General features: G+C 46.3%; 1 protein-coding gene across 3 annotated transcripts in view; it reads left to right on the top strand.

The window, feature by feature from the left end:
* Positions 1–5,867: 5,867 nt before the first annotated feature.
* Positions 5,868–23,861, top strand: part of slc8a3 (solute carrier family 8 member 3) — a 718,916-nt gene continuing 700,922 nt past the window's right edge. For 2 of the 3 annotated variants that reach the window (XM_038784618.1, XM_038784603.1), the window contains exons 1-2: positions 9,410–9,702; positions 14,220–16,059. In XM_038784618.1, the coding sequence (XP_038640546.1) occupies positions 14,294–16,059 (1,766 nt within the window). In that variant the 5' untranslated portion in view covers positions 9,410–9,702; positions 14,220–14,293. Of the gene's footprint in view, positions 6,435–9,409; positions 9,703–14,219; positions 16,060–23,861 lie in introns of those variants that run through there. The other variant, XM_038784611.1, reaches the window with a different exon arrangement.

Genomic DNA, 23,861 nt, shown 5'->3' with positions numbered 1-23,861 from the left:
GATTTGCTTGTATGTTAACCACCATTCTAGTGAGATTACTTTCTTGTCAGGCTTTGGGTGATGGATTTCACTGAAAAATAGGATACAAGTATGCGTGCCTGGTGTATTAACAATTTCTCATAGAGCTATCGATGCATGAGGCCAGGGAAAGGAGTGATTGAATGTTAGTGCTGCCAGGTGATTCACATCAGCTGCTCAACTAAGCAGTCGATAACCTGAAAGAGACCGTGGAAAGAGAAAAGAGTCGGCAAAGGAAATCAGTTTTCAGGTCAGTACAGAAGAAAATGTTCCTTGCAAATCTGAAATTATAATCGTCCACTGCCAAGTTTGTTCTGTCTCTTTAAGGTTATCCTGTGAGACATTCCTGGGCGACAGTTGCCTCCACGAAACACACCCAGGAAGCAAAGGTAACCCCTGGTGGAATTCTCTGTTTCTAAGACTAAGGGCTGGATTCCCTTACGACCAAAACGTCAGCGCAGCCCCGCACCGATGCTCCACCCAGTTGGGGGCTAGCAGCCGAACTGCATAAAGCCCCTGGCTTTACCTACGTATACGACCGCAGAATGGCCGGGTTCGTGGCTTCGCATGCGCACGGTGGTGGCACCGGCTGCGCTCGGACCCGGCCTGCTAAAAACTGCCTCCCGTAACCCACCCAGCCACCCCTGGACCACCCTCCACCAGTCCCCCAGGCCCCAGCGAAGGCCCCACCTGCCAGCAGAACGGCTCCCCCCCCCCGACTGTGGTGGCGCTGGACACAGTCCGCAGCCGTCACACAAGGAGACACAGATTTAAGGTTTTAGACAGGAAGAGATGTGTTCGTGTGAGGATGAAATTTTCACGCAGCGAATGTCCAAAAGTTGTGAGGACACATGCCCCACGCCGTCGAGGACTCGGCCCATTGGGGGCGGAGCATCAGGGAGGGGCTCAGTTGACGTCCTGAGGCCATCCCGACGGCGTGCAGCCTACTCCTCAAGTGCGCCATTTTGAGGGGTGGAGCATTGGAAGAACAGCGCGCCCCAGTGTAAAATGGATTGTCCGGCCGATCGGCGAACGCAATTTTGCCATCGGGGAACAGATAATCCAACCCTAAGTGTTGATGCCGGGGCAAATTTGTGGAGTTCTACAACGGCAAAACTGGCACCACACGTGGACCGATTCAGCGACCGTTCAGGGGCTAGCACCAGCGCCACATGGAACACAATCGATTCCAGTGAGAAATGGTGCTCTATTCACCGGATCTGTGATTGACACTCAGGAGGATGACAAGCTGCAGCCACATATACACACTTCACTCCCCACACACATTATCCCAGACAACAAGATGGCACTGGTTGCACTGGAGCGTGCCCATCCCACTGATGGATCGGCTAGGGGCCAGAGGGCACCTGGGGAGGAGGCCTGGCGTAATACATTAAGACCTATGGTACTAAGTTCACAGTGGGCAGTCAGTGACGTGTGCAGCTGAATGGCTGCCTTGCAGGCTGCAGCACTGGTGTTCCTAGCCCGTCCACAGCCCACCTACTGGCCACCCCAGCTACTCCCTCCCGACTCTCGGCTCTGGCAGAAGCCCCCCAGCCAGCTGCAGAACTATCAGCACACTATGGCGATGTTGGACACTTTCAGTACCCCCACTCTCCCCCCTCAGCAGCAACGGCGCCTGTTTCATGATTTTTAAGAGCAAAAGTGAACCTCGCTATCAGGAATTCGCCCCAGTGGAGGTGGAGAATTGCGGAGGCCCCAGAGAATACCACGTCAAACCCGTTAATGATATGCCAAGGGTGTTTACTGTATGTGCATTGTGGAGCGCATTGATGCCACTGTCGAGGTACCGGAGAATTGCGATTTGGCGTGAAACTGGTGCCCGCCACAATTTCGCCGTCAAAAATTATTTTCCCAGCCCAACTCACTTTTTGCGATTGTGGCGTCGGCCGAGGGAGAATCCTATCTGTCATCTTTTTTACCAGTAGCAATTTTGTGCCCTGATAAAGCCAAGGATGACCACTGTGTCTCCAGTAAACTACCCACTTGGACTCGTGGAATGGACTTTTGTGACATGAATGACTGACCTCAAGGCTTCCCATCATCAGACCATATGCATATGGTAATGCAACTAATGTAAAATATTTTCATCCCAATTTAATCCTTTGAATATTTAATGACACAAACAGAAACACCTGGCCCTAAACAGATACTCCCAATTCTGGAAATTCCACCCGAAACCAGGCCGATTGATTCAAACCGTACGCGATTTGTTTTTACAAATAACAACAAATATTGCCTGCAAAATGTTAAACATTACTTCGACATTGCAACAAATTCCTACAGAAAATCCAAAGAAAATCTGACCCCCCAAAAATGTTTTACACCCATTTTAAACTCTGTTCAGGAACGTGAACAGCTTGTGCAGCGATTAATTTAAGCAAATGTTGCAACTTTGGCAAATATTGGCTGATTTAATTAAGTATTTAACCTTATTCAGCTTTTTTGTTAAACTTTGCAGCCACAGCAATTCTAAAAAATGGTAGTCATTGAAAAAACGGGCCACGGCAGTGATATTCGCAATGTTCCAGCCGGGAAACTATGCCCTCTTCCCAATAAAGAATGGGAAAGAGGAAGTGATGCACACACACAAAGTCCGTCAAGGCACCGCCCGGCACTGATGCCTCGACCAGCCAGTCAGTTAACATTCTTCTTGGAAGCGGAAAGGTGGATTGCTATGGAAGTCTGTTGAGTTGGGAGCCTGTGGTTGATCAATGTGGATGTCCATGTGCTCCTGGACCAGGGCTATTGCTGCCAGCACTGAGACAGTTCCTGCTTGCCATGTTCAGGTGACACTGTGCCTGCTGTTGGAAGGCTAAGACACGGGCTGGTGCTGCCACCCACTTGGCTCGACCAAACCCACCTTACCAGTGCAGTCTTAATTTTCCACCCTAATCATCTCCCTCATATCTGGCAGGTTGTCAACCATCAGCTCCTCAGTGATCATGGGTGCACAGTGGCAGCAGTGCATATCATCTGGAAGATACACCGCAGCAATTTGCCAATACTTCTTCTCCAAGCACTTCTTCTCCAAGCAACCTCTGCCCCCGATTAACGCATTTGGTGTATGGGAGCATCATCATTTTGCAGGTTCCCTTTCAAGTTGAAACCCTTTCTGACTTGGAAGTGTACCACTGTCACTGGGTCGAAGTCCCGGAACTCACTCCCTAACTGTGGGTGAACATGCATCACGTGGACTGCAGCGGTTCAAGTGACTCACCATCACCTTCTCGAGGACAACTAGAGATGGTCAATAAATGCAGGCTCACATCCCATGAATTAAGAAAAAGACTGAAAGCCATGATTCACCATCCTTCCAGCCTGTCATCTAAAATCGCAAGAAGCATAACCAGAATTGCTCCCTTTCCACGCCCCCCCCCCCCCCCCTGTCAAATGACATGCCCCCAGGTAGCAGCTCCATTTGCACTGTTACTTGCAGCATTAACTTTGCCTGTGACTGCATTATTGGTGCAGCGTTGAGGTTTTGATTTGCATCTATTCCTTATCTGGCAGCTCAATCTGGACAGCATGCACAGCAAAACCAGACTCTGTTTTTTCCAATTCTGTTGGTAACTGCTTTCTCTGCCTCACCCCACCCCCCTATCCTTAAACACTTCTCTACTTGCCTTCATAGAACATTGAAAGATTTGTTGGGATAAAAAGCAGAGAGTTCAACCATTTGTTTTGCCAGTGCTGAAATGTTTCATTGGAAGGATGGGGAAGGTGGGAATGGGCTCCTGTATTGAGAGATACAAGCAGACTGGTACTCATCTTGCTCCGGACTCTTTCCCTGCCAGAATGCCAACTCCACCTCCATAAAGTCCACAATGCTGGAGCAACCCAGAAGCTGCACTACATTATCATGGGAGGAGTCAGAGGTCAGAGATTCTTCTGTTCTCCCATCCTTTTTTCACCCTCCCCTGGATGATGTATCAACCTTTCCCGCCAAGAGAAAGAGTGAAACATTTGGCCTGCTGTTGTTTGACTGTGCGAAACAACTGAAGATTTTACTGATGTATATATTTCCTTGGGTTTTCCTGCAAAGTGACTGATCAACCATTTCTGCCTCAGAACAGCTGCATTGCTGATAATGGGTAATGGGCATCATGTTGAGTGTTCCTGTCTCTGGTCAGGTTGTTGAAATTCTTGCATTGCTTCTCCACCATCTTGAGCATGATTAGTGCATCTTTCAGTACCTCTGCCACCTCCATCCATGCCTGCCTCCTAACCACATATGAAGACTGGGATGTGGGAAAACCGAGGAACCTGACCTAACTTCTGGTTATTGTCGAAGTTGACCTCTGTCGAAAAGAAAGCTGGAGCGTCGCCTTGTATGTTGGCTGTATGTCACAACGATTGGCTGATCGAATCAAGCAGTATGTTCCTTCGTTCATTTGTAATAGACAGAGTACAGATCATACTCAACCTGCCTGCTCTTGCAAAACACTATTGTTTGATGTAATTTGCCGTTTGGACAGCACCTGCTGAACTATCCTGAGTGCGCTAATAGCTACACTAACAACCAATTAAAAATAATCAGTCGAGCTCATAACATGGCTCATTTACACTTGATAGAAATGACATATATTCATACACAGGGACCCATTCTCTGCAAACAAAAGAAATATGTCCAAGCCTTGCACCATTATTGAATTACCCAGGAGTGTGGGTAGCCTATAGTTTCCCCCATTGCTTTCTCTTTGGCAACACTTTGCCCAATCAGAGTTGACTTACCAACCAATCAGCACTTTTTCTTCTGTAATATAAATTGTTGTGTTGGTTTGAAATTTTGCATTCTTGCGTTTGTCCTGGTGCAAGATGACAGGTTTCAACAACTTGCCTCTCTCGTTCGGACAATATTCATAACCTTACTTTTGGCAGCTCACTCCTATGATTCAGACATTTGTGAGAAGGGAAAGGTTGGAGATATCAAAAAGAACTCCATTTATAAGTTTTCAATGACTTCTTCAAGACCTTTATGTCAGAGAGACACAATACTTGTTTTGCATTCTCTTGCCTTAAGGAAGGGCATTTTCCTGATCCCCACACTCTCACTTTTATAGAATCTCAACTAAAAACTTGATGCCACAATAGTTATGTTTCAATTACGTTTGACTGATGCTGTTTGTGTTTTACTAATTTGTGACCATCCTGTTTTTGGCTTAGGCAGGAAATTTGAGTCCGGCAGACATGGGTGGGGGCAGCATGGGGGCACAGCGGTTAGCACTGTTGTCTCACAGTGCCAGGGACCCAGGTTCAATTCTGTCCTTGAGTGACTGTGTGGAGTTTGCCCTTTCTCTCCGTGTCTGTGTGGGTTTCCTCCCGGTGCTCTGGTTTCTTCCCACAGTCCAAAGATGTACAGGTTAGATGCATTGGCCATACTAAAATTATTACCTCTTATTATCCAAAGGTTAGGTGGGCATAGGGCGGAGGGTTATGGGGATAGGGCAGGGGGTGGGCATGGTCGGGTGCTCATTCAGAGGGTCGGTGCAGACTCGATGGGCCGAAAGTCCTGCTTCTGCACTGTGGGGATTCTATGATGGTGTCATTTGGGGCAAATTTCCAGATAGTGTCCCTTAGCGTCAAGGCTCTGAATCTGATCATTTACAACCTAAAAACAATTCTGGATAAATTACACTGGAAATCGACCTCCCCCCCCCCCCCCCCTCGAAAAATAACCTACTTCAACACCCTGATGCAAGTACATTCCCTATTCCAAACTACAATTCTGAAGCAGGGCGACCCTTTCTGGGAGAGCTCAGAGCCAGGAAATGAAGGCAGGAGTGAATCAGCTAGCCATCTTGATTGGGGTTTGGGGGGTCGGGGGCGGTGTAAAACTCTGAGGCAGTGTTTGTGAAGCATCTTGTACATTAGAAGCTGGTGAGAGCTGGCCAGGAGACTGCAGACGGTCGGAAATTCCTCACCGAATTTTTAAATGCGAGTTGCGCTTATTTCTTTTCAATATAGCTGTGGTCAGTCTCCTGCTTTTTTGTCAGGGGGTTCTGGACTGCAGCATTTGGCTGGGAATCACAATCAGAATCTGTCTGAATTGGAAACAAAAAGTGAAGAGGTTTTCAGATCGTCTGTTTAAACCGCGACTGAATTTGGATCTTTTTAGACGGTGCAAGTTGTCATCTTGGCTTTCATTCGCTTTGGTCTTTTTTTTAATGTGTGACTATTTCTCATATCTCCCTCTCGGCAGACGAGGTGCTTTTAGATCCAGGGACCACGCTATATTCGGGGTTTCCCTGCAATTCGCTCAGATTACCACCTTCTCCACCATCATTTGCAGGAGGATGGAGGACGTGAACAGCGGCAGGTGCCCAAGCCGGCACCTTAACCCAGGGAACGAGTGCAGCGTCTAGTTAAGAACCGAAACGCCAGCAAACGTGCAGGTAAGCATTGAAACCGAGTGTTGCACAACGCCAGCAGATGTCACCGTGTTATATAACCAGAGACTCGATAACACGGCACTAATATGATCAGCAATGGCAGTTTCTAGTAGCCCGGGAGCAGCCTCAAGCTGAACCACACGGATTTCCTGTCATCTTCAAGGGAATGTGAGATTCACCAGCATCATTGTCAAGCTCGATGAGGAACCAGCACCGGATGAATGAATGAATAATGAATGTAGTCCCCGATAACGCGGGTTTGCCTGATCTAATCTGTCCCAGATAGAGTCAGTCAGCACTCTGGGGTGCCAAATTGTCTTGACCGGGTGCGGTGCAGTTTGGCAGTGCCACCCCCACGGGTGGCTGGCTTCGCCATTGGAAATTAAGTGCATTGCTGTCCAGCTGATATATAGACTGATGTTGAAAGCAGGCAGCAAGTGCTTAGTTTGGCGTATCAGCTATGCTGATCTCTCCATCCCCCGCCCCCTCTCAATGCTGCTCCCTGAGCAATGTTGGATGATATGGGGAAGTCCCTCTCGGAGGGTGGGTTCCTGCATCCCCTCCTCTCCCTGCCACGATCACACACACACGCTCTATCTCACTCTCTTTCCCACAGACTCTCACACTCTCACAGACACACTCTCTCACAGACACTCTCACACTCTCTCACAGACACACTCAGACATACTCTCTCACAGACACACTCATAGACACTCAGACATTCTCACAGACACACTCTCTCACAGACACACTCTCTCACAGACACTCTCACATTTTCTCAGACACACTCTTTCACAGACACACTCAGACACTCTCACAGGCACACTCACAGATACACTCTCACAGACACACACTCTCACAGACACACTCAGACACTCTCACAGGCACACTCACAGATACACTCTCACAGACACACACTCTCACAGACACACTCAGACATACTCTCTCACAAACACTCAGATATACTCTCTCACAGACACACTCATAGACATTCTCACAGACACACTCTCTCACAGACACACTCTCTCACAGACACTCTCACATTTTCTCACAGACACACTCTTTCACAGACACACTCGGACACTCTCACAGGCACACTCACAGATACACTCTCACAGACACACACTCTCACAGACACACTCTCTCACAGACACTCTCACAGACACACTCAGACATACTCTCTCACAAACACACTCATACTCTCTCACAGACACACTCAGACATACTCTCTCACAAACACACTCAGACATACTCTCTCACAAACACACTCAGACATACTCTCTCACAGACACACTCATAGACACTCACAGACATTCTCACAGACACACTCTCTCACAGACACTCTCACAGACACTCTCACATTTTCTCACAGACACACTCAGACACTCTCACAGGCACACTCACAGATACACTCTCACAGACACACACTCTCACAGACACACTCAGACATATTCTCTCACAGACATTCTCACAGACACACTCTCACAGACATACTCACAGACACACTCAGACACAATCTCTCACAGGCACACTCACAGATACACTCTCACAGACACACACTCTCACAGACACACTCAGACATATTCTCTCACAGACATTCTCACAGACACACTCTCACAGACACACTCCCTCACAGGCACTCTCACAGACATTCACAGACATACTCTATCACAGGCACTCTCACTCTCTCACAGGCAGTCTCACAGATACACTCTCACAGACACACTCATAGGCACTCTCACAGCCACTCACTGACTACACACTCACAGGCAGTCACAGATATACACTTACAGACACTCTCACAAACACATTCTCACAGTCTCGCACAGATACATACTCACAGACACACACTCACACTCTCACAGACATTCTCTCTCACAGACACACTCTCTCACAGACACACTCTCACAGACATACTCACACTCTCACAGGCACACTCACACACAATCTCTCACAGACACACTCATAGACACACTCCCACAAGCACACTCACAGACATTCTCTCACAGGCACTCTCACAGATACACACTCACAGACACTCTCAGAGACACTCTCACAGGCACTCTCACAGATACACTCTCACAGCCACTCACAGACTCACACTCACAGAGGCACATTTATAGACTGTCTCACAAACACACTCTCACAGGCACACTCTCACAGATACACTCCCACAGACACACTCTTACAGACACACACTCACAGACACACTCTCACAAACACTCTCTCACAGGCATGCTCACAGGCACTCTCTCACAGGCACACCCACAGACACACTCTCTCACAGACACTCTCACAGGCACAGACACACTCTCTCACAGACACACTCACAGACACACTCTCTCACAGACACACTCACAGACACACTCTCTCACAGGCACACTCACAGACACAATCTCTCACAGGCAGTCTCACAGATACACTCTCTCACAGACACACTCATAGACACACTCTCACAAGCACATTAACAGACACACAGACATTCTCTCAGGCACTCTCACAGATACACACTCACAGACACTCTCACAAACACACTCTCACAGGCACTCTCAGAGACACTCTCACAGACACTCTCACATATACTCCCACAGACACACTCTGTAAGACGCACTCAGACACACTCTCAGACATTCTCACATCACTTTCCCAGGCACACTCACAGATACACACTCTCACAGACACAGATTCTCACAGACACACACACACACTCAGACACATTCTTTCAGACATCTCAGACTCTCAAAGACACAAAGATGCTCTCACAGCCATAGACACACTTTCAGACACACTCAGGCACATTCTCATACACTCAGACTCACTCTCACACGCACCCTCACACTCTCTCAGAGGCACTCTCTCTCTCAGAGACACTGTCTCTCTCACGCACTCTCTTTCTCTGAGTCTCACACACACACCCTCGCTCTCTCTCAGAGGCACTCTGCCTCTCTCACACACACTCTCTTTCTCTGAGTCACTCTCTCACACACACACCCTCTCTCTCAGGGGCACTCTGTCACTCTCTCACACACTCTCTCACACACATTCTTTCCCTCAGAGGCACTCTCTCTCACACACACACACTGTCACCGCAGTGGGGTGGGTTTGTTTTTGGACAAGTCAGCCGACACCATCATCACCATCCGCCAACAGACGAGCCCCCTAACCAAGCAGGAGCCTTAAGCAGCACCTGAATGGAGCTCTCGCGCCAGCACATCTCGAGCAGCACATCTACATCGCCAGCTGCAAAATCTTCCCATTGCTGAGGAGCCAGGCAAGTTGGTACCAAAACACAGGAATCTCTGTACTTACTTTATTCCCAAGGAAACCAGCAGGATACAATGTGGAGCGTTTAGCATTCAGTATGGTTTTGTTTAGTTCTGCATGTATATGTGTGTGGAGAAAGGAAACAGCAGGTGATACTTTTTTATAAAATAGACATTGAATTGTATTTAAAGGCACGCTGCGGATTATATAACACGGCCAGCACAGCTCGATGTGCTTGTGCACCATAAGAATCAGTCGCCTCGCTTTAAATGGACAGGATCTCTGCTAACCTGCTACTTTGGGATGCATTTGCAAAGAACCTATTCTGACAGAATGAACATTTTTTTTTGTCCACAAAAATCCCCCCCTCCCCCCACACATTTATTTTCTTCATGTCACTATGCTCTTTTCTGGCTCGTTTGCTTTTCCGATCGGTTAGTGTGTCAAAGAAGCACCCCTCCCCCATCCACACTCCCCTAAATGTAGACCGGTCGAATTCGCGGGGGGTGAGGGGGAGGAGAGGATCGCTTCGCTTGCAATCATCGAATAAAAAATAACAGTTGTACTTTGCAACATTCCTGGGTTCTGCACAATATTTCCCATGTTTTAAACAAAAAATGTAATCTGCAGTGTTGTAAGGAGTGGTGGTGGTGGTGGGGAATGAGCAAGCAGTTAATGAAAATACATCTTGCATTTCGGGACCACATCGTGACAGCTGTCGTCTTCGTTCACTTCAGCAGAGCTCTTGTTTACCTCAGTCAAATTTAGCGACTGCGCCACCGTCTTCCCTAAATAGGGCAAGCTCTATCTCTCTCTCTGTCTGTCCTCCAGAGCTGGGGCTTCGGGGACTGTGGTCTTACACTCCACCAGCCACAATTGCAAAACGTCCTGGACACATGTTCAGAGCTCACCCAACAGCACCCACCTCCCTCCCCTTCCTCATTGCCCACCCATCCCCTCAAACTGTAGGTAGCTACCTGGCAGACCCCACACTCCTTTTTACTTGACTGTTCCTCACAGTGGAGAGGAATCCTCAAGGAAGCCCCCCTCACCCACCCACACACACAAAGTGGCACACTTTGCCCTGGTGCGGTACGTGGCCGTCTGAATCCAAAGTTGCCCACAGGCCATGTGTGTCTCTTTACTTTCTGTCATTGGAACTGCTCTCCAGGGCTGTGTTTACAGTCACACAGTGTGGAGCTGATTTTACACATTGTAAACTTAATTTTAATCTGCATTCTGGCTTTTCATCAGCCTCACCGTTAAACATTATTTTACCTTGGGATCTGCTGGGGCTTGGTTTCTGGTCTTTCCTTAATTTTCAATGTATTTTATCTTTAGCTATAAATTACTCACAGTTAATTGGAGTGATTAATTTTCTTAGAGATGACATTCAGCTCTGATTAATCTGTAGGCTGGGTGCTGTTTAACACTTGCCTCTCTTATAACCCATTCCTACAGACAGTTAAAATACTGATGCTGTAAGTTTCCATTATTAGACTCTCATGCCTGGTAGGTGCATGAGTTTCGAACAGTGTTTGGGGCTAGACCTGTGTGCTGGGAGTTAGTGCTATTGCCTGCACCTTCTGTCACTGGTGTACCTTAGCAAATAAAATTATTCTATTTACTTCTGATGTCTTTTATAAATTTCATGCAACTCCCCAGTGAGAATTATATTCCTAAACTTAACAACTAATAGAACGTTATCACTGTGTGTGGCTTCGACTGTGCAAGTATCTCCACAGTGTTTTTTTAAAAAATGTTCTTGAGATGTGGGTATCACTGGCTAGGCCAGCATTTATTGCCTATCCCTAATTTCTTTTGAGAAGGTGGCGGGGAGCTGCCTTCTTGAACCTGTGGGGGACTTCCACAATGCTGTTAAACTGGGAATTCCAAGCCTCTGACCCAGTGGCATTGAAGTGAGGAGGAACTTGTGGTGCTGTGGGAGTGTCCCTCCCTCTGTGCCAAAAGCTCTGGGTTTGAGTCCTGCTCCAGAACGCGTTGAAGCGATTCAGAGAATGTTTACTAAACTAATGCCAGGAATGGATGTGTTGTCTTCTGAGGAAAGGCTGGACAGGCAGGGCTTGTATCCGCTGGAGTATAGAAGAGTGAGGGATGACTTGATTGTCAATCCCGAGGGGCCTTGACAGGGTGGGTGTGTAGAGGATGATTTATCTTGTGGAAGAATCTCGAACTAGGGACCATGGTTTAAAATAAAGGGTCATCCATTTAGACAGAGACGAGGAGAAATTATTTTGCTGATGATACTGATTCTTTGTAACTCTGTTCCTCAAAAGGCAGTGGAAGCAGAATATTTTTAAGGGTAAAGTTACATAGATTCTTGAGAAATGTTATCGGACGGTTACAATCAGATCAGCGATGATCTTACTGAATGGTGGAGCAGACCTGAGGGGCTGAATGGCCTTCTCCTGCTCCTAATTCATATGTTCATTTGTTCGTATGGCCATGGAAGGTGTGTTCATAATGTGGCCAAACAGGTTGATAATCGGCCTGTAAATCCTTCTGAAATGCCCATGGCAGGTGGTAAAAGCAGGAGAGTTTCATGCTTAACCAAACTGCAGAAGGCAATGGCAAAGTACAGCTGTACTTTGCCAAGTGTAATCATGGACCAATCCAATGGAAATCCATGGTCACTAACACCCTCTTCGGGCATGGTACCTGAAAGAGGAAGAGGAGGCAGAATTGAAGGAACAGCGATTATCTGTCCCAAGTTGAGATGATGTGTGACTTGGAGGCATGTTGAGAGACAATGGTTTTTCCATGCACCCGGTGTCCTTGTTCTTGTCTACACAGAATCACTTTGAACGGAGGTTCTGGCCCTGGCACTATAGAATCCAGCCCATTTATGCAGGGCATATAAACAAATTGTCGTGCAGTTAGAAGTTGTCATTGCAATCCTGTGGCGAGGTCTGTACCGGCCACCTGGTGCAAAATGATTTGACTTTCCCATCTACCGATGGCTAGGGAAAGGGACTGAAGAGCTCAAGTGGTTTTAGGGGCACTTATTCCGGGCATCACTTGAAATGGTCCTGTGTGTTGCCTCATGCAGTAGTCCCCCTTCATTCATACCACAGCATTGCCAGTGAAACCTGGGCTGTCACCAGCAGCATTGTAATATAAGTGAGTCATTCAACAAAAAAATCATTAGTAAAGGAGCAAGCACACTGTGTGAAGATGTAAATTGAATTGAGAAGGAACAAACTTTCTAAACAAATGGATGTGATAAACATCTTCGATGAAGTTCATGGCCTTTCAAACATGATGAGTGGGAACAATGTTAATGCGTCTCCTGTTGTTAACACAAGAGTGTTGACAAATTTAGAGTTTCCCTCCTGAATAAACAACTCCTGAATTATATCCACTTCCAGCTAACAGGTTCAGAAATGCAGGATACATGCAGAAAGAAAATATTACTCGATTTGATTGTTGTGAATAATGACTAAATGTTGAACATTGCCTCATGATAGTTATTCACTCTCTAGCTTCCTGATCTATATTTTATTCCAGAGCTGAGATTGCATCAGCAATCTGCTCCCAGGCCTCTGCTAATGTTACTTCTAAGGGTTGACTTTTAAGCCTGAGGTGACTCAATCCCTAATTTTAACCTTTTCTCTCCTCTGCCTGTGAGGGGTGCCATGACCTCTGCTTGGTTCAATGGGTGAAACCACACACTCACACTGTTAGGAAACCACGTCTTACAACTTCATGCTAGAGCATACGCCATCCTTCACATTACTCATTGACTTCTGTTTAAAGAGCTGGCAAAGGGCTGGTTTAGGTCAATGGGCTAGACAGTTGGTTTGTGATGCAGAACAAGGCCAGCAGCGTGGGTTCAATTCCCATACCAGCTGAGAATTCTGAAATCTCCCTCGAACAGGTGCCAGAATGTGGCGACGAGGGACTTTTCACAGTAATTTCATTGCAGTGTTAATGTAAGACTACTTGTGATTATAAAGATTATTTATTGGGCAGCACGATAGCATGGTGGTTAGCATAAATGCTTCACAGCTCCAGGGTCCCAGGTTCGGTTCCCGGCTGGATCACTGTCTGTGCGGAGTCTGCACGTCCTCCCCGTGTGTGCGTGGGTTTCCTCCGGGTGCTCCGGTTTCCTCCCACAGTCCAAAGATGTGCGGGTTAGGTGGATTGGCCATGCTAAATTGCCCGTAGTGTCCTAAAAAGTAAGGGGGGAGGCGGGGGGTTGTTGGGTTACGGGTATAGGGTGGATACGTGGGTTTGAGTAGGGTGATCATTGCTCGGCACAACATCGAGGGCCGAAGGGCCTGTTCTGTGCTGTACTGTTCTATGTTCTATGTTCTAACTTGCATTGTAGATTGCTTACTGCTGCTGATTGCTGCCATCTCTTTGCGATGCTTTGTGAGTTTTCTTAATTTGGGCAGTGGAGGAAGAGTTGTTGCAGGGGTGCACCTCATTGCCCAAAGATTTTATCTGAGCTATTTGACTCGAGCCAAAAATTTATGCTTTTCATTTTCAAATTTATTTCAGATCCTGCAGCGGAAGCTCTTTGACTCGGAAGGTTGACTTGATTCATAGAGGACATTGGGACTGAACGTGTTTGCATGGCGTGGTTTAAGTTGCAGACGTTCATGTCATTTTGCCTGCATTTGGGCCTTGTAGCAGTCATGCTGCTAATGCATCCCACTCACGTGGATGCTGATACACCTGGACCTACAAATTCTCCAAAGCAAAATACTTCCTGTATGGGCACGTATGAATGCAAACAAGGGGTTGTTTTGCCAATCTGGTACCCAGAAGATCCATCCCTGGGGGATAAAATTGCCAGGGTTATAGTTTATTTTGTGGCGCTTATCTACATGTTCCTGGGGGTCTCCATTGTCGCGGATCGCTTTATGGCCTCAATAGAAGTGATTACATCGCAAGAGAAAGAGATAACTATCAACAAGCCCAATGGAGAGACAAGCACCACCGTGGTTCGGGTCTGGAATGACACAGTGTCCAACCTGACCCTCATGGCTCTGGGCTCATCCGCTCCAGAAATTATGCTTTCCCTGATTGAAGTCTGCGGCCACGGGTTTAAAGCCGGTGAACTGGGCCCCAGTACAATTGTCGGCAGTGCTGCTTTTAATATGTTTGTCATTATTGCCATCTGTGTCTATTCCATTCCCGATGGCGAAACCAGGAAAATTAAGCACCTGCGTGTATTTTTTGTCACAGCCGCTTGGAGCATCTTTGCCTATATCTGGCTGTACATGATTCTCGCTGTCTTTTCACCAGGCGTTGTGGAGGTGTGGGAAGGACTGGTCACCTTTTTGTTTTTCCCAGTTTGTGTCCTGCTGGCCTGGATTGCCGACCGGAGGCTCCTCTTTTATAAGTACATGCACAAGAAGTATCGCACCACCAAGAACCGAGGTCTGGTCATTGAGACTGAAGGTGAGCCTCCCAAAGGAATCGAGATGGATGGCAAGCTAGTGAACTCGCACTTTGTTGATGGGGTGATGGTGGGTTTGGAAGGGAAAGAGGTGGACGAGTCTCGCAAGGAGATGATCCGCATCCTCAAGGACCTGAAGCAGAAGCATCCTGAAAAAGAGTTGGATCAACTGGTGGAGATGGCGAATTATTATGCTCTTTCTCACCAGCAGAAAAGCCGGGCCTTCTACCGTATCCAGGCGACGCGGATGATGACTGGAGCGGGCAACATCCTGAAAAAGCATGCATCTGAGCAGGCCAAACGGAGCACGAGCATGCACGAAGTGAGGGCGGAAACACCCGAAGATCTCTGCTCCCGCGTCTACTTTGACCCCTGCACTTACCAGTGCCTGGAGAATTGTGGCGCCGTTTCACTGATGGTCGTCCGCAAAGGCGGCGACATTTCCAAAACAGTGGTGGTGGATTACAAGACAGAGGACGGCTCAGCCAATGCCGGTGCAGATTATGAGTTCAGCGAAGGGACCCTGGTGTTCAAGTCGGGGGAAACGCAAAAGGAAATCATACTTGGCATCATCGATGATGACATCTTTGAGGAAGATGAGCATTTCTTTGTGCGTCTCAATAACATCAGAGTGCTGGAACTGGAAGATGCGCTCGAGCCAAATAACGTGCCCTATCCAAAAGCTTTAATCGTTTCCCCACTAGTGGCAACAGTGACTATTTTAGATGATGACCATGCGGGTATCTTTACCTTTGAGAGTGATGTCGTCCATGTGAGCGAGAGCATTGGTGTGATGGAGGTGAAAGTGCTAAGAACATCTGGGGCACGCGGGACAGTCATTGTCCCCTTTAGAACAATAGAAGGGACAGCCAAAGGGGGCGGAGAAGACTTTGAGGACACGTACGGAGAGCTGGAATTTAAAAACGACGAGACTCTGTAAGTAGTGCTGTCATCTCTTTTCCTTGAATGTCTGTGTTGATGCGTGGTTGGAAAATCAACTGTTAAATACTTATTTCATTCAAATGCAGGAATGGTCAGTCAGGAGAAAGTTGCTGTTGAACAGAAACAAATGATGTAATTTGGGAAAAACTTGAAATGTGTTTTTCATTAAACCTCATTTTGACCTGGTGATTTAATATGGTCACAGAGCGGACAGCAAAGTTTACTCTTGTCCTTGAATGTGTTAGCTTCATCCCCAGAGAGTTACTGATACCACAATACATTGCCTTTGTAGCTCTTTTGTACATCACCTGAAAGTATACGCAATTTGCAACAAATGTTAATATAATTGGGTATTAACTGACTCAACATTGTTTCATGGCTGTTGGCTTGCTAGAAATCAAGGTTTGCAATGAAACTAGGGGCACTGATTTAGATAAACTGCTGCTTAAATATTTGGATGTTGATAAGCTGGTAAAGTTGAGGGCAGCGTTTCCAATCAGACGGCGCACCAGTCTGCAGCCCCCATTACATTTCTTCCTGTGAACACTGCATGTCGCCACATCTCGCCATCGGATCAAGTGCTGCAATCTGCTGGTGACTGAGTAACAGCCAAGTTGCCCTTTTAAGACCTGGATCGAGTCTCTAGTAAATAATCACATTTCTACTGTAATTGTTTGTGTTTTAAGCAGCTCCTTCTGTGCTTTTTCTGTGACTTTGATATTAAAGTAGGAGGTTAAAAGGCAAAGAAGCATTATTTGAAGTGCAACGTAGTTGTGTGCAATGGTGACATCAGTTGGAAAAGATCTGTCCATATTATTACAAAGGGCCTTGTGTTCCTACATGATTTCGGCCCCTAAATCCTTGCAATGCATTCAAAATTTGAATTGTCTGTGCACGTTAGTTACAGTCGTGATCACTGTACATCTGGGTTTCTGTGATCTTTTATGCTGATTTGAAACTTAATTTGCCTGAAGCAGTCTCCACCCACAAAGCTGACCTTGCCCCAGGTTGGCATGCAGGTTTCCATTGGGTGCGCCTGCTTGGGGATGCTTACCACTCTGAAAGTGCCCTTATCCGTTCTCCTTGAATGTCCGTGTTGATGTGCCATCGGAGGGCCGACTATTAAACACATATTTTGTTCAAAATATAGAATATACAGTCCTAGCCAGTCAGGATAAAGGATATTGCTATTGGACAGAACCAACCAGTTTATTACATACTCAGGCACCCGTGGTCACATTAATCCAGTATTAATCACCTGTAGCTGCAGTGACCAAAAGCCCATTTGCAGCGTGACCCTGTTGTGTTCCTCCTGCTGCTACTATAATTGCTATAAATTACTTGAAATTCTGTTTAAATTAGTCAAAATTCAGTTAATTACAACCAAGCTGGACGTACCTATGTCGCTTCAATCAATGGTTGATTTTACATACCGAAAGCAGATCAAAGCAGTAGAGACACCGATTTCAAAAGTAAGACCAAAAACATTAAATCAGTCAGTTGAAGAAAGTTTAATTTTCTGACAATTCTACCTCTCTTCATGATGCTCGAGAACTCCCAGTTCCAGCCACAGATCAATTATAATTGATGATGCTGGTGTGGCTGCGCTGATTCATGGAAGATTTTACGTTCATGGGCTTATACTTGATGAGTTTGCACGGAAACCTGAACGTAACTTTGAACTGGCAAAGGAAGCACAATGTCCAGCACATTTTCGCTGACTGCACCTCTGAGCTGTGCCTCCGTGCCAAGCTACGGCTTAAGTACCTTCGAAAGGACCAACAACTCTGGATCCCCAGCATCTGAATAAGGATAAGATGTTTCGATCAAGTAATCAGATGTCTGAATGTAAATAATTTTGTATTTCTCAGAAGCTAAGTATTAAACACAGAGGTTTGTAATTCTTGGCAATATTGCTTCATGATAGACCTTCCGTACTGACCTTACCTGATCAGCTAAAATGGTTCCCAAAGTGACAGGTATCTCTGGGGGGTACTTTCCTCTTTGTGATGTAATGGCGCAATTTCAGGAATGTGAATTTTTTTCAAACCTTCACCTCCCCCTTCCAAACACAAGTGTCTCTAGTTAATATGCTGCCAAGCCTCAGATACTGAATCTGTCCATATCCAAATGCAGCAAGGCTTGGGCTGACAAGTCGCAAGTAACATTCACCCCACACAAGTGCCAGGCAATTGCCATCTCCAGCAAGAGCCAATCTAACCATTGCCCTTGATATTGAATGGCATTATCATCACTGAATCCCCCATTTTCAACATCCTGGGGGTTAGTGTTGACCAGAAACTGAACTGGACTAATCACTGTGGCTACAGGAGCAGGTCAGAGGCTAGGAATCCTGCGGTGAGTAACTCACCTCTTGACTGCTCAAAGCCTGTGCACCACCTAGAAGGCACAAGTCTGGAGTGCAATGGAATAATCCCCACTTGCCTAGATCAGTGCAGCTCCACCAACACTCAAGAAGCTCAACATCTTCCAGGAAAAGCAGCCCACTTGATTGGCATGCTATCCACAAATATTCACTTCCCCCATCATTGGCAAACAGTGGCAGGCATATCTACCATCTGCAAAATGAACTACAGGAACTCCCCAACGCATCTTAGAGAGCACCTTCCAAACCCACGACCACTATCATCTAGAAGGACAAGGGCAGTGGACACATCGGAACATCACCACTTTGAAGATCCCCTCCAAATCACTCACCATCCTGACTTAGAAGGATATCACCATTCACTGTCACTGGGTCAGAATTGTGGAACTCCCTCGCTCACAGCACTGCAGGTGTACCTACAGCCCAGAGACAGCTGCAGTTCAAGAAGGCAGCTCACCACCATCTTCTCAAGGGCAATTAGAGATGGGCAGTAAATGCTGGAATAGCTAGCGATGCCAACATTCCCCCCAAAAGTCTGATCTTCCCATTGATCCTCCAATCACCGGTTGATTCTCTCCCACGCATGTTGCTAACAAGCATTCCAGTGAGATGCAGTTGTGCCTATCAGCAGCTGGCAGAGGAGGGAACAGCCAATGATTGGAGGTGTGGCAGGAAGATGGCACTGGCACATAGGATGTGGGTGTTGTTGGCATGGCCAGTATTTGATGCCCATTCCTAATTGTCCTTGAACTGAGCAGCTTGCTTGGCCATTTCATAGGGCAGTTAAGAGTCAACCATATTGCTATATGGGTCTGGAGTCACAGGTAGGCCAGACTAGGTAAGGATGGCAGATATCCTTCCCTGAAAGACATTAGTAAACTATCAATTATAGGTCCATGGTCATCATTACTGAGACTAGTTTTATTATTCCATATTTTTCAATTTGAATTTGCATTTCACCATTTGCCAGAGTATTAGCCTGGACCTCTGGATTACTAGTACAGTAACATTAGCTCGACATCATCTTTTTACCCTAGTAGAGCTGCCTCAGAAAAGTACAAAGGAACAGCTCATGGGGCGGGGATTGGACAGAGGAGCTGCTGAGGGTGTAGGGAAAGCGCAGTTGGGAAGAGGGGCTGTTGAGTGATGAGGTGGGCAGGGGATTGGGGAGAAAGGTTGCTGAATGTGTGATTGGGGGGGAGGAGATTGGTGGAGGGGCTGCTGAGCTAGTGAATGGTGGTTGAGAAGAGGGGCTGCTGAGTGAATGGGGACGAGGGGCTGTTATGTGGGGGGGGGAACAGTGGATTGGGAAAGAGGTTGCTGAATGTGTGAGTGGAGGGAGGGAGGTTGGGAAGAGAGATTGCTGAATATGTGAATGGGGTGAGGAGAGGCATTTGGAGAATGGGGACACTAGTGAGTTAGAGGGGGTTTGGGAAGAGGGACAGCTGAGTGATAAGTTAAAAAATATAATTAAGGGTAAATGCTTATTTGTAATGTGTGTTGAAGTGCTTTACAAAACGTGTTGCCATGAGAGAGGCAAGTTAAAAAAAACAAGCTGCAAGTAGGGGCATGTAAAAAGATGGTAAGTCTGCGTAGGTGGGTTCATGATCAAAAAGGTTTGGGAACCACAGCTCTAGCACATGCTGTGGTGATACTTTGCTGCTGTTGTCAATTATGCAAGGTTATAGAGCGAGACACAGCAGCACTAGTTTAAAGATGTGTAATTAGAGGTGGACTCAGCGGGCATGTTTCTCTTATCCTTGTGGCTTCTATCCTTTGAAAGGTGGAAGTCCATCTGGAAAACACACCTTGTAATCCACCCCGCGCGCAGGTGACTCGTGAAGAAAATTGCATATCATTAGAATTTGCCCCAGAGAAATCGAACAGGGGAGCGATTCTGCTCTCCATTGCTTGCATTGACAAATGACTTTAGTGTTTTCAGGAAATGTTCTTACAGGGACTGTGTCTGGAAATAGCTTCATATTGGAATAAAATGCTGTCAGTAATGAATTAATTCAAAGATTATCCAAACATGCTAAATGATAGGTATCGCAAATATTTAATTGCAATTATTCTTCATTGACGAGACAAAGTCACATTCTTATGCATTGTCATGTAGTTAGTGTACGTGTTGGAAAGCAAGATGCACACACTGGCTTACAAGCTGCTCAGTGGACCGGCTCTGATGAATCAATTGAGATGTTGAACGGTTCTATTGCAGCAATATTGGATATTGTTCGCTGTGTCATCATAGCCTCATGAGCATCCAAATATCTGTGTTCTGGATCAGTGTTGATATAAGCATTTCTGTGCATTGCAACAAATATATTGACTTATTTTGCTGTTTTAAAAAAAAATTCCTTGGAAATAGTCATTTTTTTTTCATCGAACTGAACTACACTTGGTCAATATTAGGGCAGCACAGTAGCACAGTGGTTAGCACAGTTGCTTCACAGCTCCAGGGTCCCAGGTTCGATTCCCAGCTTGGGTCACTGTCTGTGTGGAGTCTACACATTATCCCCATGTCTGTGTGAGTTTACTCCCACAGTCCAAAGATGTGCAGGTTAGGTGGATTGGCCATGATAAATTGCCTTTGGCGTCCAAAAAAGGTTAGCTGGGGTTACTGGGTTACGGGGATAGGGTGGAGGTGTGGGCTTAAGTAGGTGCTCTTTCCAAGAGCTGGTGCAGACTCCATGGGCCGAATGGCCTTCTTCTGCACTATAAATTCTATGATAATATAGACTCGCATTTTAAAGTGATGGTTATCGTAAGCTTAACCATTCTGGGTATTCTGAGTATCAGAATAACTTGAAGAGGTTTATTCCAGGAAGACGTCAGGCTTAAAGATGAATTGAACTATTTGTTGCATCTAGCAGTGCAGTGTGAGACCTAATTAGCAGCTTTGAGGGGATTTAAGGAAAATATCTGTGTGTGAATGAAACGATGTTCAGTTTTAATTCGCTGTACAGTTAATGTCTAACCATCCTGTGCTGACTCGCCCCTCCGTCAGTGGATACTCACAAGGTTTGTTCAAAGGATGTAAAAGCTGAACATTGTGAATGGGCAGTGGAAGCAATGGGCAGAATGTAATGGGAGGGTGTGCGGCTTGTCCCCCCACTTCATACCCGCCCTGTTTGACTGAACATCACCAGTTCATCAATGTCCACTGCACGATTCTTGAGTACAGAAATTACCTTTTTAGTTAGTCTTAGTAATGTTACTGGCATATTCTTCATTCCAAATAGCATAACTTCAAACTGCTACAGACAATTTGGCATTATTAAAGCCAAAACCTCCTCCCCCTTTCTGATAAAGGTACTTGCATCCTTTTAGTAAGTCAATTTTTCAAATTAAATTTGCTTGTCCCACCCTTTCAATAGTCTTCAAAATGAGGAATAGGATACAAATCTAACTTTGTTGACTTTCCTATAACCTATACACAATCTTTGTGTTCCATCAGGTTTTGATACCATCACAATAGGTGAGCTCCAATCACTGCAACTCACTTTGATTTTATCATTCTTAAGCATGCTTTCAATCTCCTTTTGAACCTGTGCCAACTCTAGTGGATTCAGTCCATATGGTAGTTACTTAATTTGAACAGAGCTTCCTATATCTACATCTGCATCATGTACTTTCTAGTTTGTTCCAACATATAGCTCTATGTGACTCTAATAACTCTTTCAGATCTCTCTGATTTTCCTCCAAAAGTAACTCAGGAATTTATCCAATGGTCTTATTACTTCCTCATTGTTCAATCTAATTTGAGGAAAGCCACATTGAGAATCATCTGGATTTATCCCTTCTTCCTGAGTTATAACTACTAACACATCCTTCTGCTTTCCTTCCCTATCAAAATCATTTTAGCATATAAACATGACCCACTCTGTGAGTTTTCCTTCTATCTGGTGTTCTTATCAAACAATTCACCTCAACTCAATTTCCTTTCAATTTGATAAGGCCCCCCAAATCTTACATTTAATGGTTCACTACTGCTGGTAATAACACTGATACTTTCTCCCCACTAACAAAACTATGAGTTTTTGATTTCTTACCTGCCTCTTTTTTCATCACATGCTGTGACAATTTTAAATGCTTTCTCACCAATTCACCAGCCCGATTAATTCTCTCCTCAAGTTTAACACATAGTCCAACAATGTGGGGATGGATTCTCCATCAGCCAATACAGGTATCGGGGTCCATAATATGGCGGAAATTGAAAAATCAGGATTGATCCAAATGTGTTGCTCCTACGCCCCCTCCTGCCCCACACACCCCCACTGCTGCTGCCAGAATTGACCGCATGCCAGCAGGAGCAAGGAAATGAATGCAAACGGGTGCAGGTTGAGACCCATTTCTATCCATTTAGAGGGCTTGGCACCCTATGCTCTGGCCCTCCAGAATTTTCCGGGGCCGGGAAACACGTGGATGAAGATCACTTGTATCTGCCAGCATGGCCCTGGCATGGTGAACCTTGCAGTGGGCCAAGGGGATAATGCCTCAGGGTAGTTGTCCCCAGATTCCATCCGAGGACCACCACCCCACCAACGATGCACGATCTGCCCACCCCTCCTCGACCAGACAAATGCCCCCCCTTACCCCCAGGATCCCCTTAGAAAGGAGACCCTCCCAGGAACCCCTTATTAGGGAGATTCCCACAGGGACCCTACGAATAGGGACCCCCTAACTGAAAGAATCTCCCACCCCCATGACTCCCTAATTGAAGTAACTCCCTACAGAGACTCACTGACGAGAGGGAACCCTCCCCAGACCACTCCTGCGCACCCCCCCAGAAAAGAGACCACTGTCTAGAAGTTGGAGAGCAGTCCAAAGAGGGGCAGTGAAAAAAAAGTTCAACTGTAACCCTTACCTAGAGATGACATGTGTCCATTTCTCGAAGGAGAACAGCCATTTCTACCCCAGCCATTAGCTGCAAACCATTCGTAACTTTCTAGTAGTGGGCTGTGACTGACACCTTCCACAAACCAGCTGCAGCCTTGATTCATTTATCTCCCTTCATGGATTAGCGACCCTAAGTGCTGAAACACAATGTTTACAAACATTGACCACATCAAAGAGAGGTAAGTGCATTGCACTCGCGTGCTTGAGTGATTGAAATGCACTTAGTACTTGGAATGAAGACCATAAGATATATGAGCAGAATTAGGCTATTTGGCCCATTGAGTCAGCTCCGTCATTCGATCATGGCTGATATGTTCCTCATCGCCATTCTCCTGCCTTCGTCCCGTAACCCTTGATCCCCTTATTAATTAAAAAATCCCCATATTAATCAAGACCACCAGATTTGTGCTTGAGTTGTGGTTACCCACAGGGCTATAGACCAAGAGCTGGAAGGTGGAATGAGACAGAATAGTTATTTCTTAAAACATCAGAAGTAAGGGCAGGAGGA

Source organism: Scyliorhinus canicula, chromosome 2 (assembly GCF_902713615.1).
Source record: "Scyliorhinus canicula chromosome 2, sScyCan1.1, whole genome shotgun sequence".
Classification (NCBI taxonomy): Eukaryota; Metazoa; Chordata; class Chondrichthyes; order Carcharhiniformes; family Scyliorhinidae; genus Scyliorhinus; species Scyliorhinus canicula.
The sequence above is the reverse complement of the archived record's forward strand: the minus strand, read 5'-3'. Positions and strand labels throughout refer to the sequence as shown.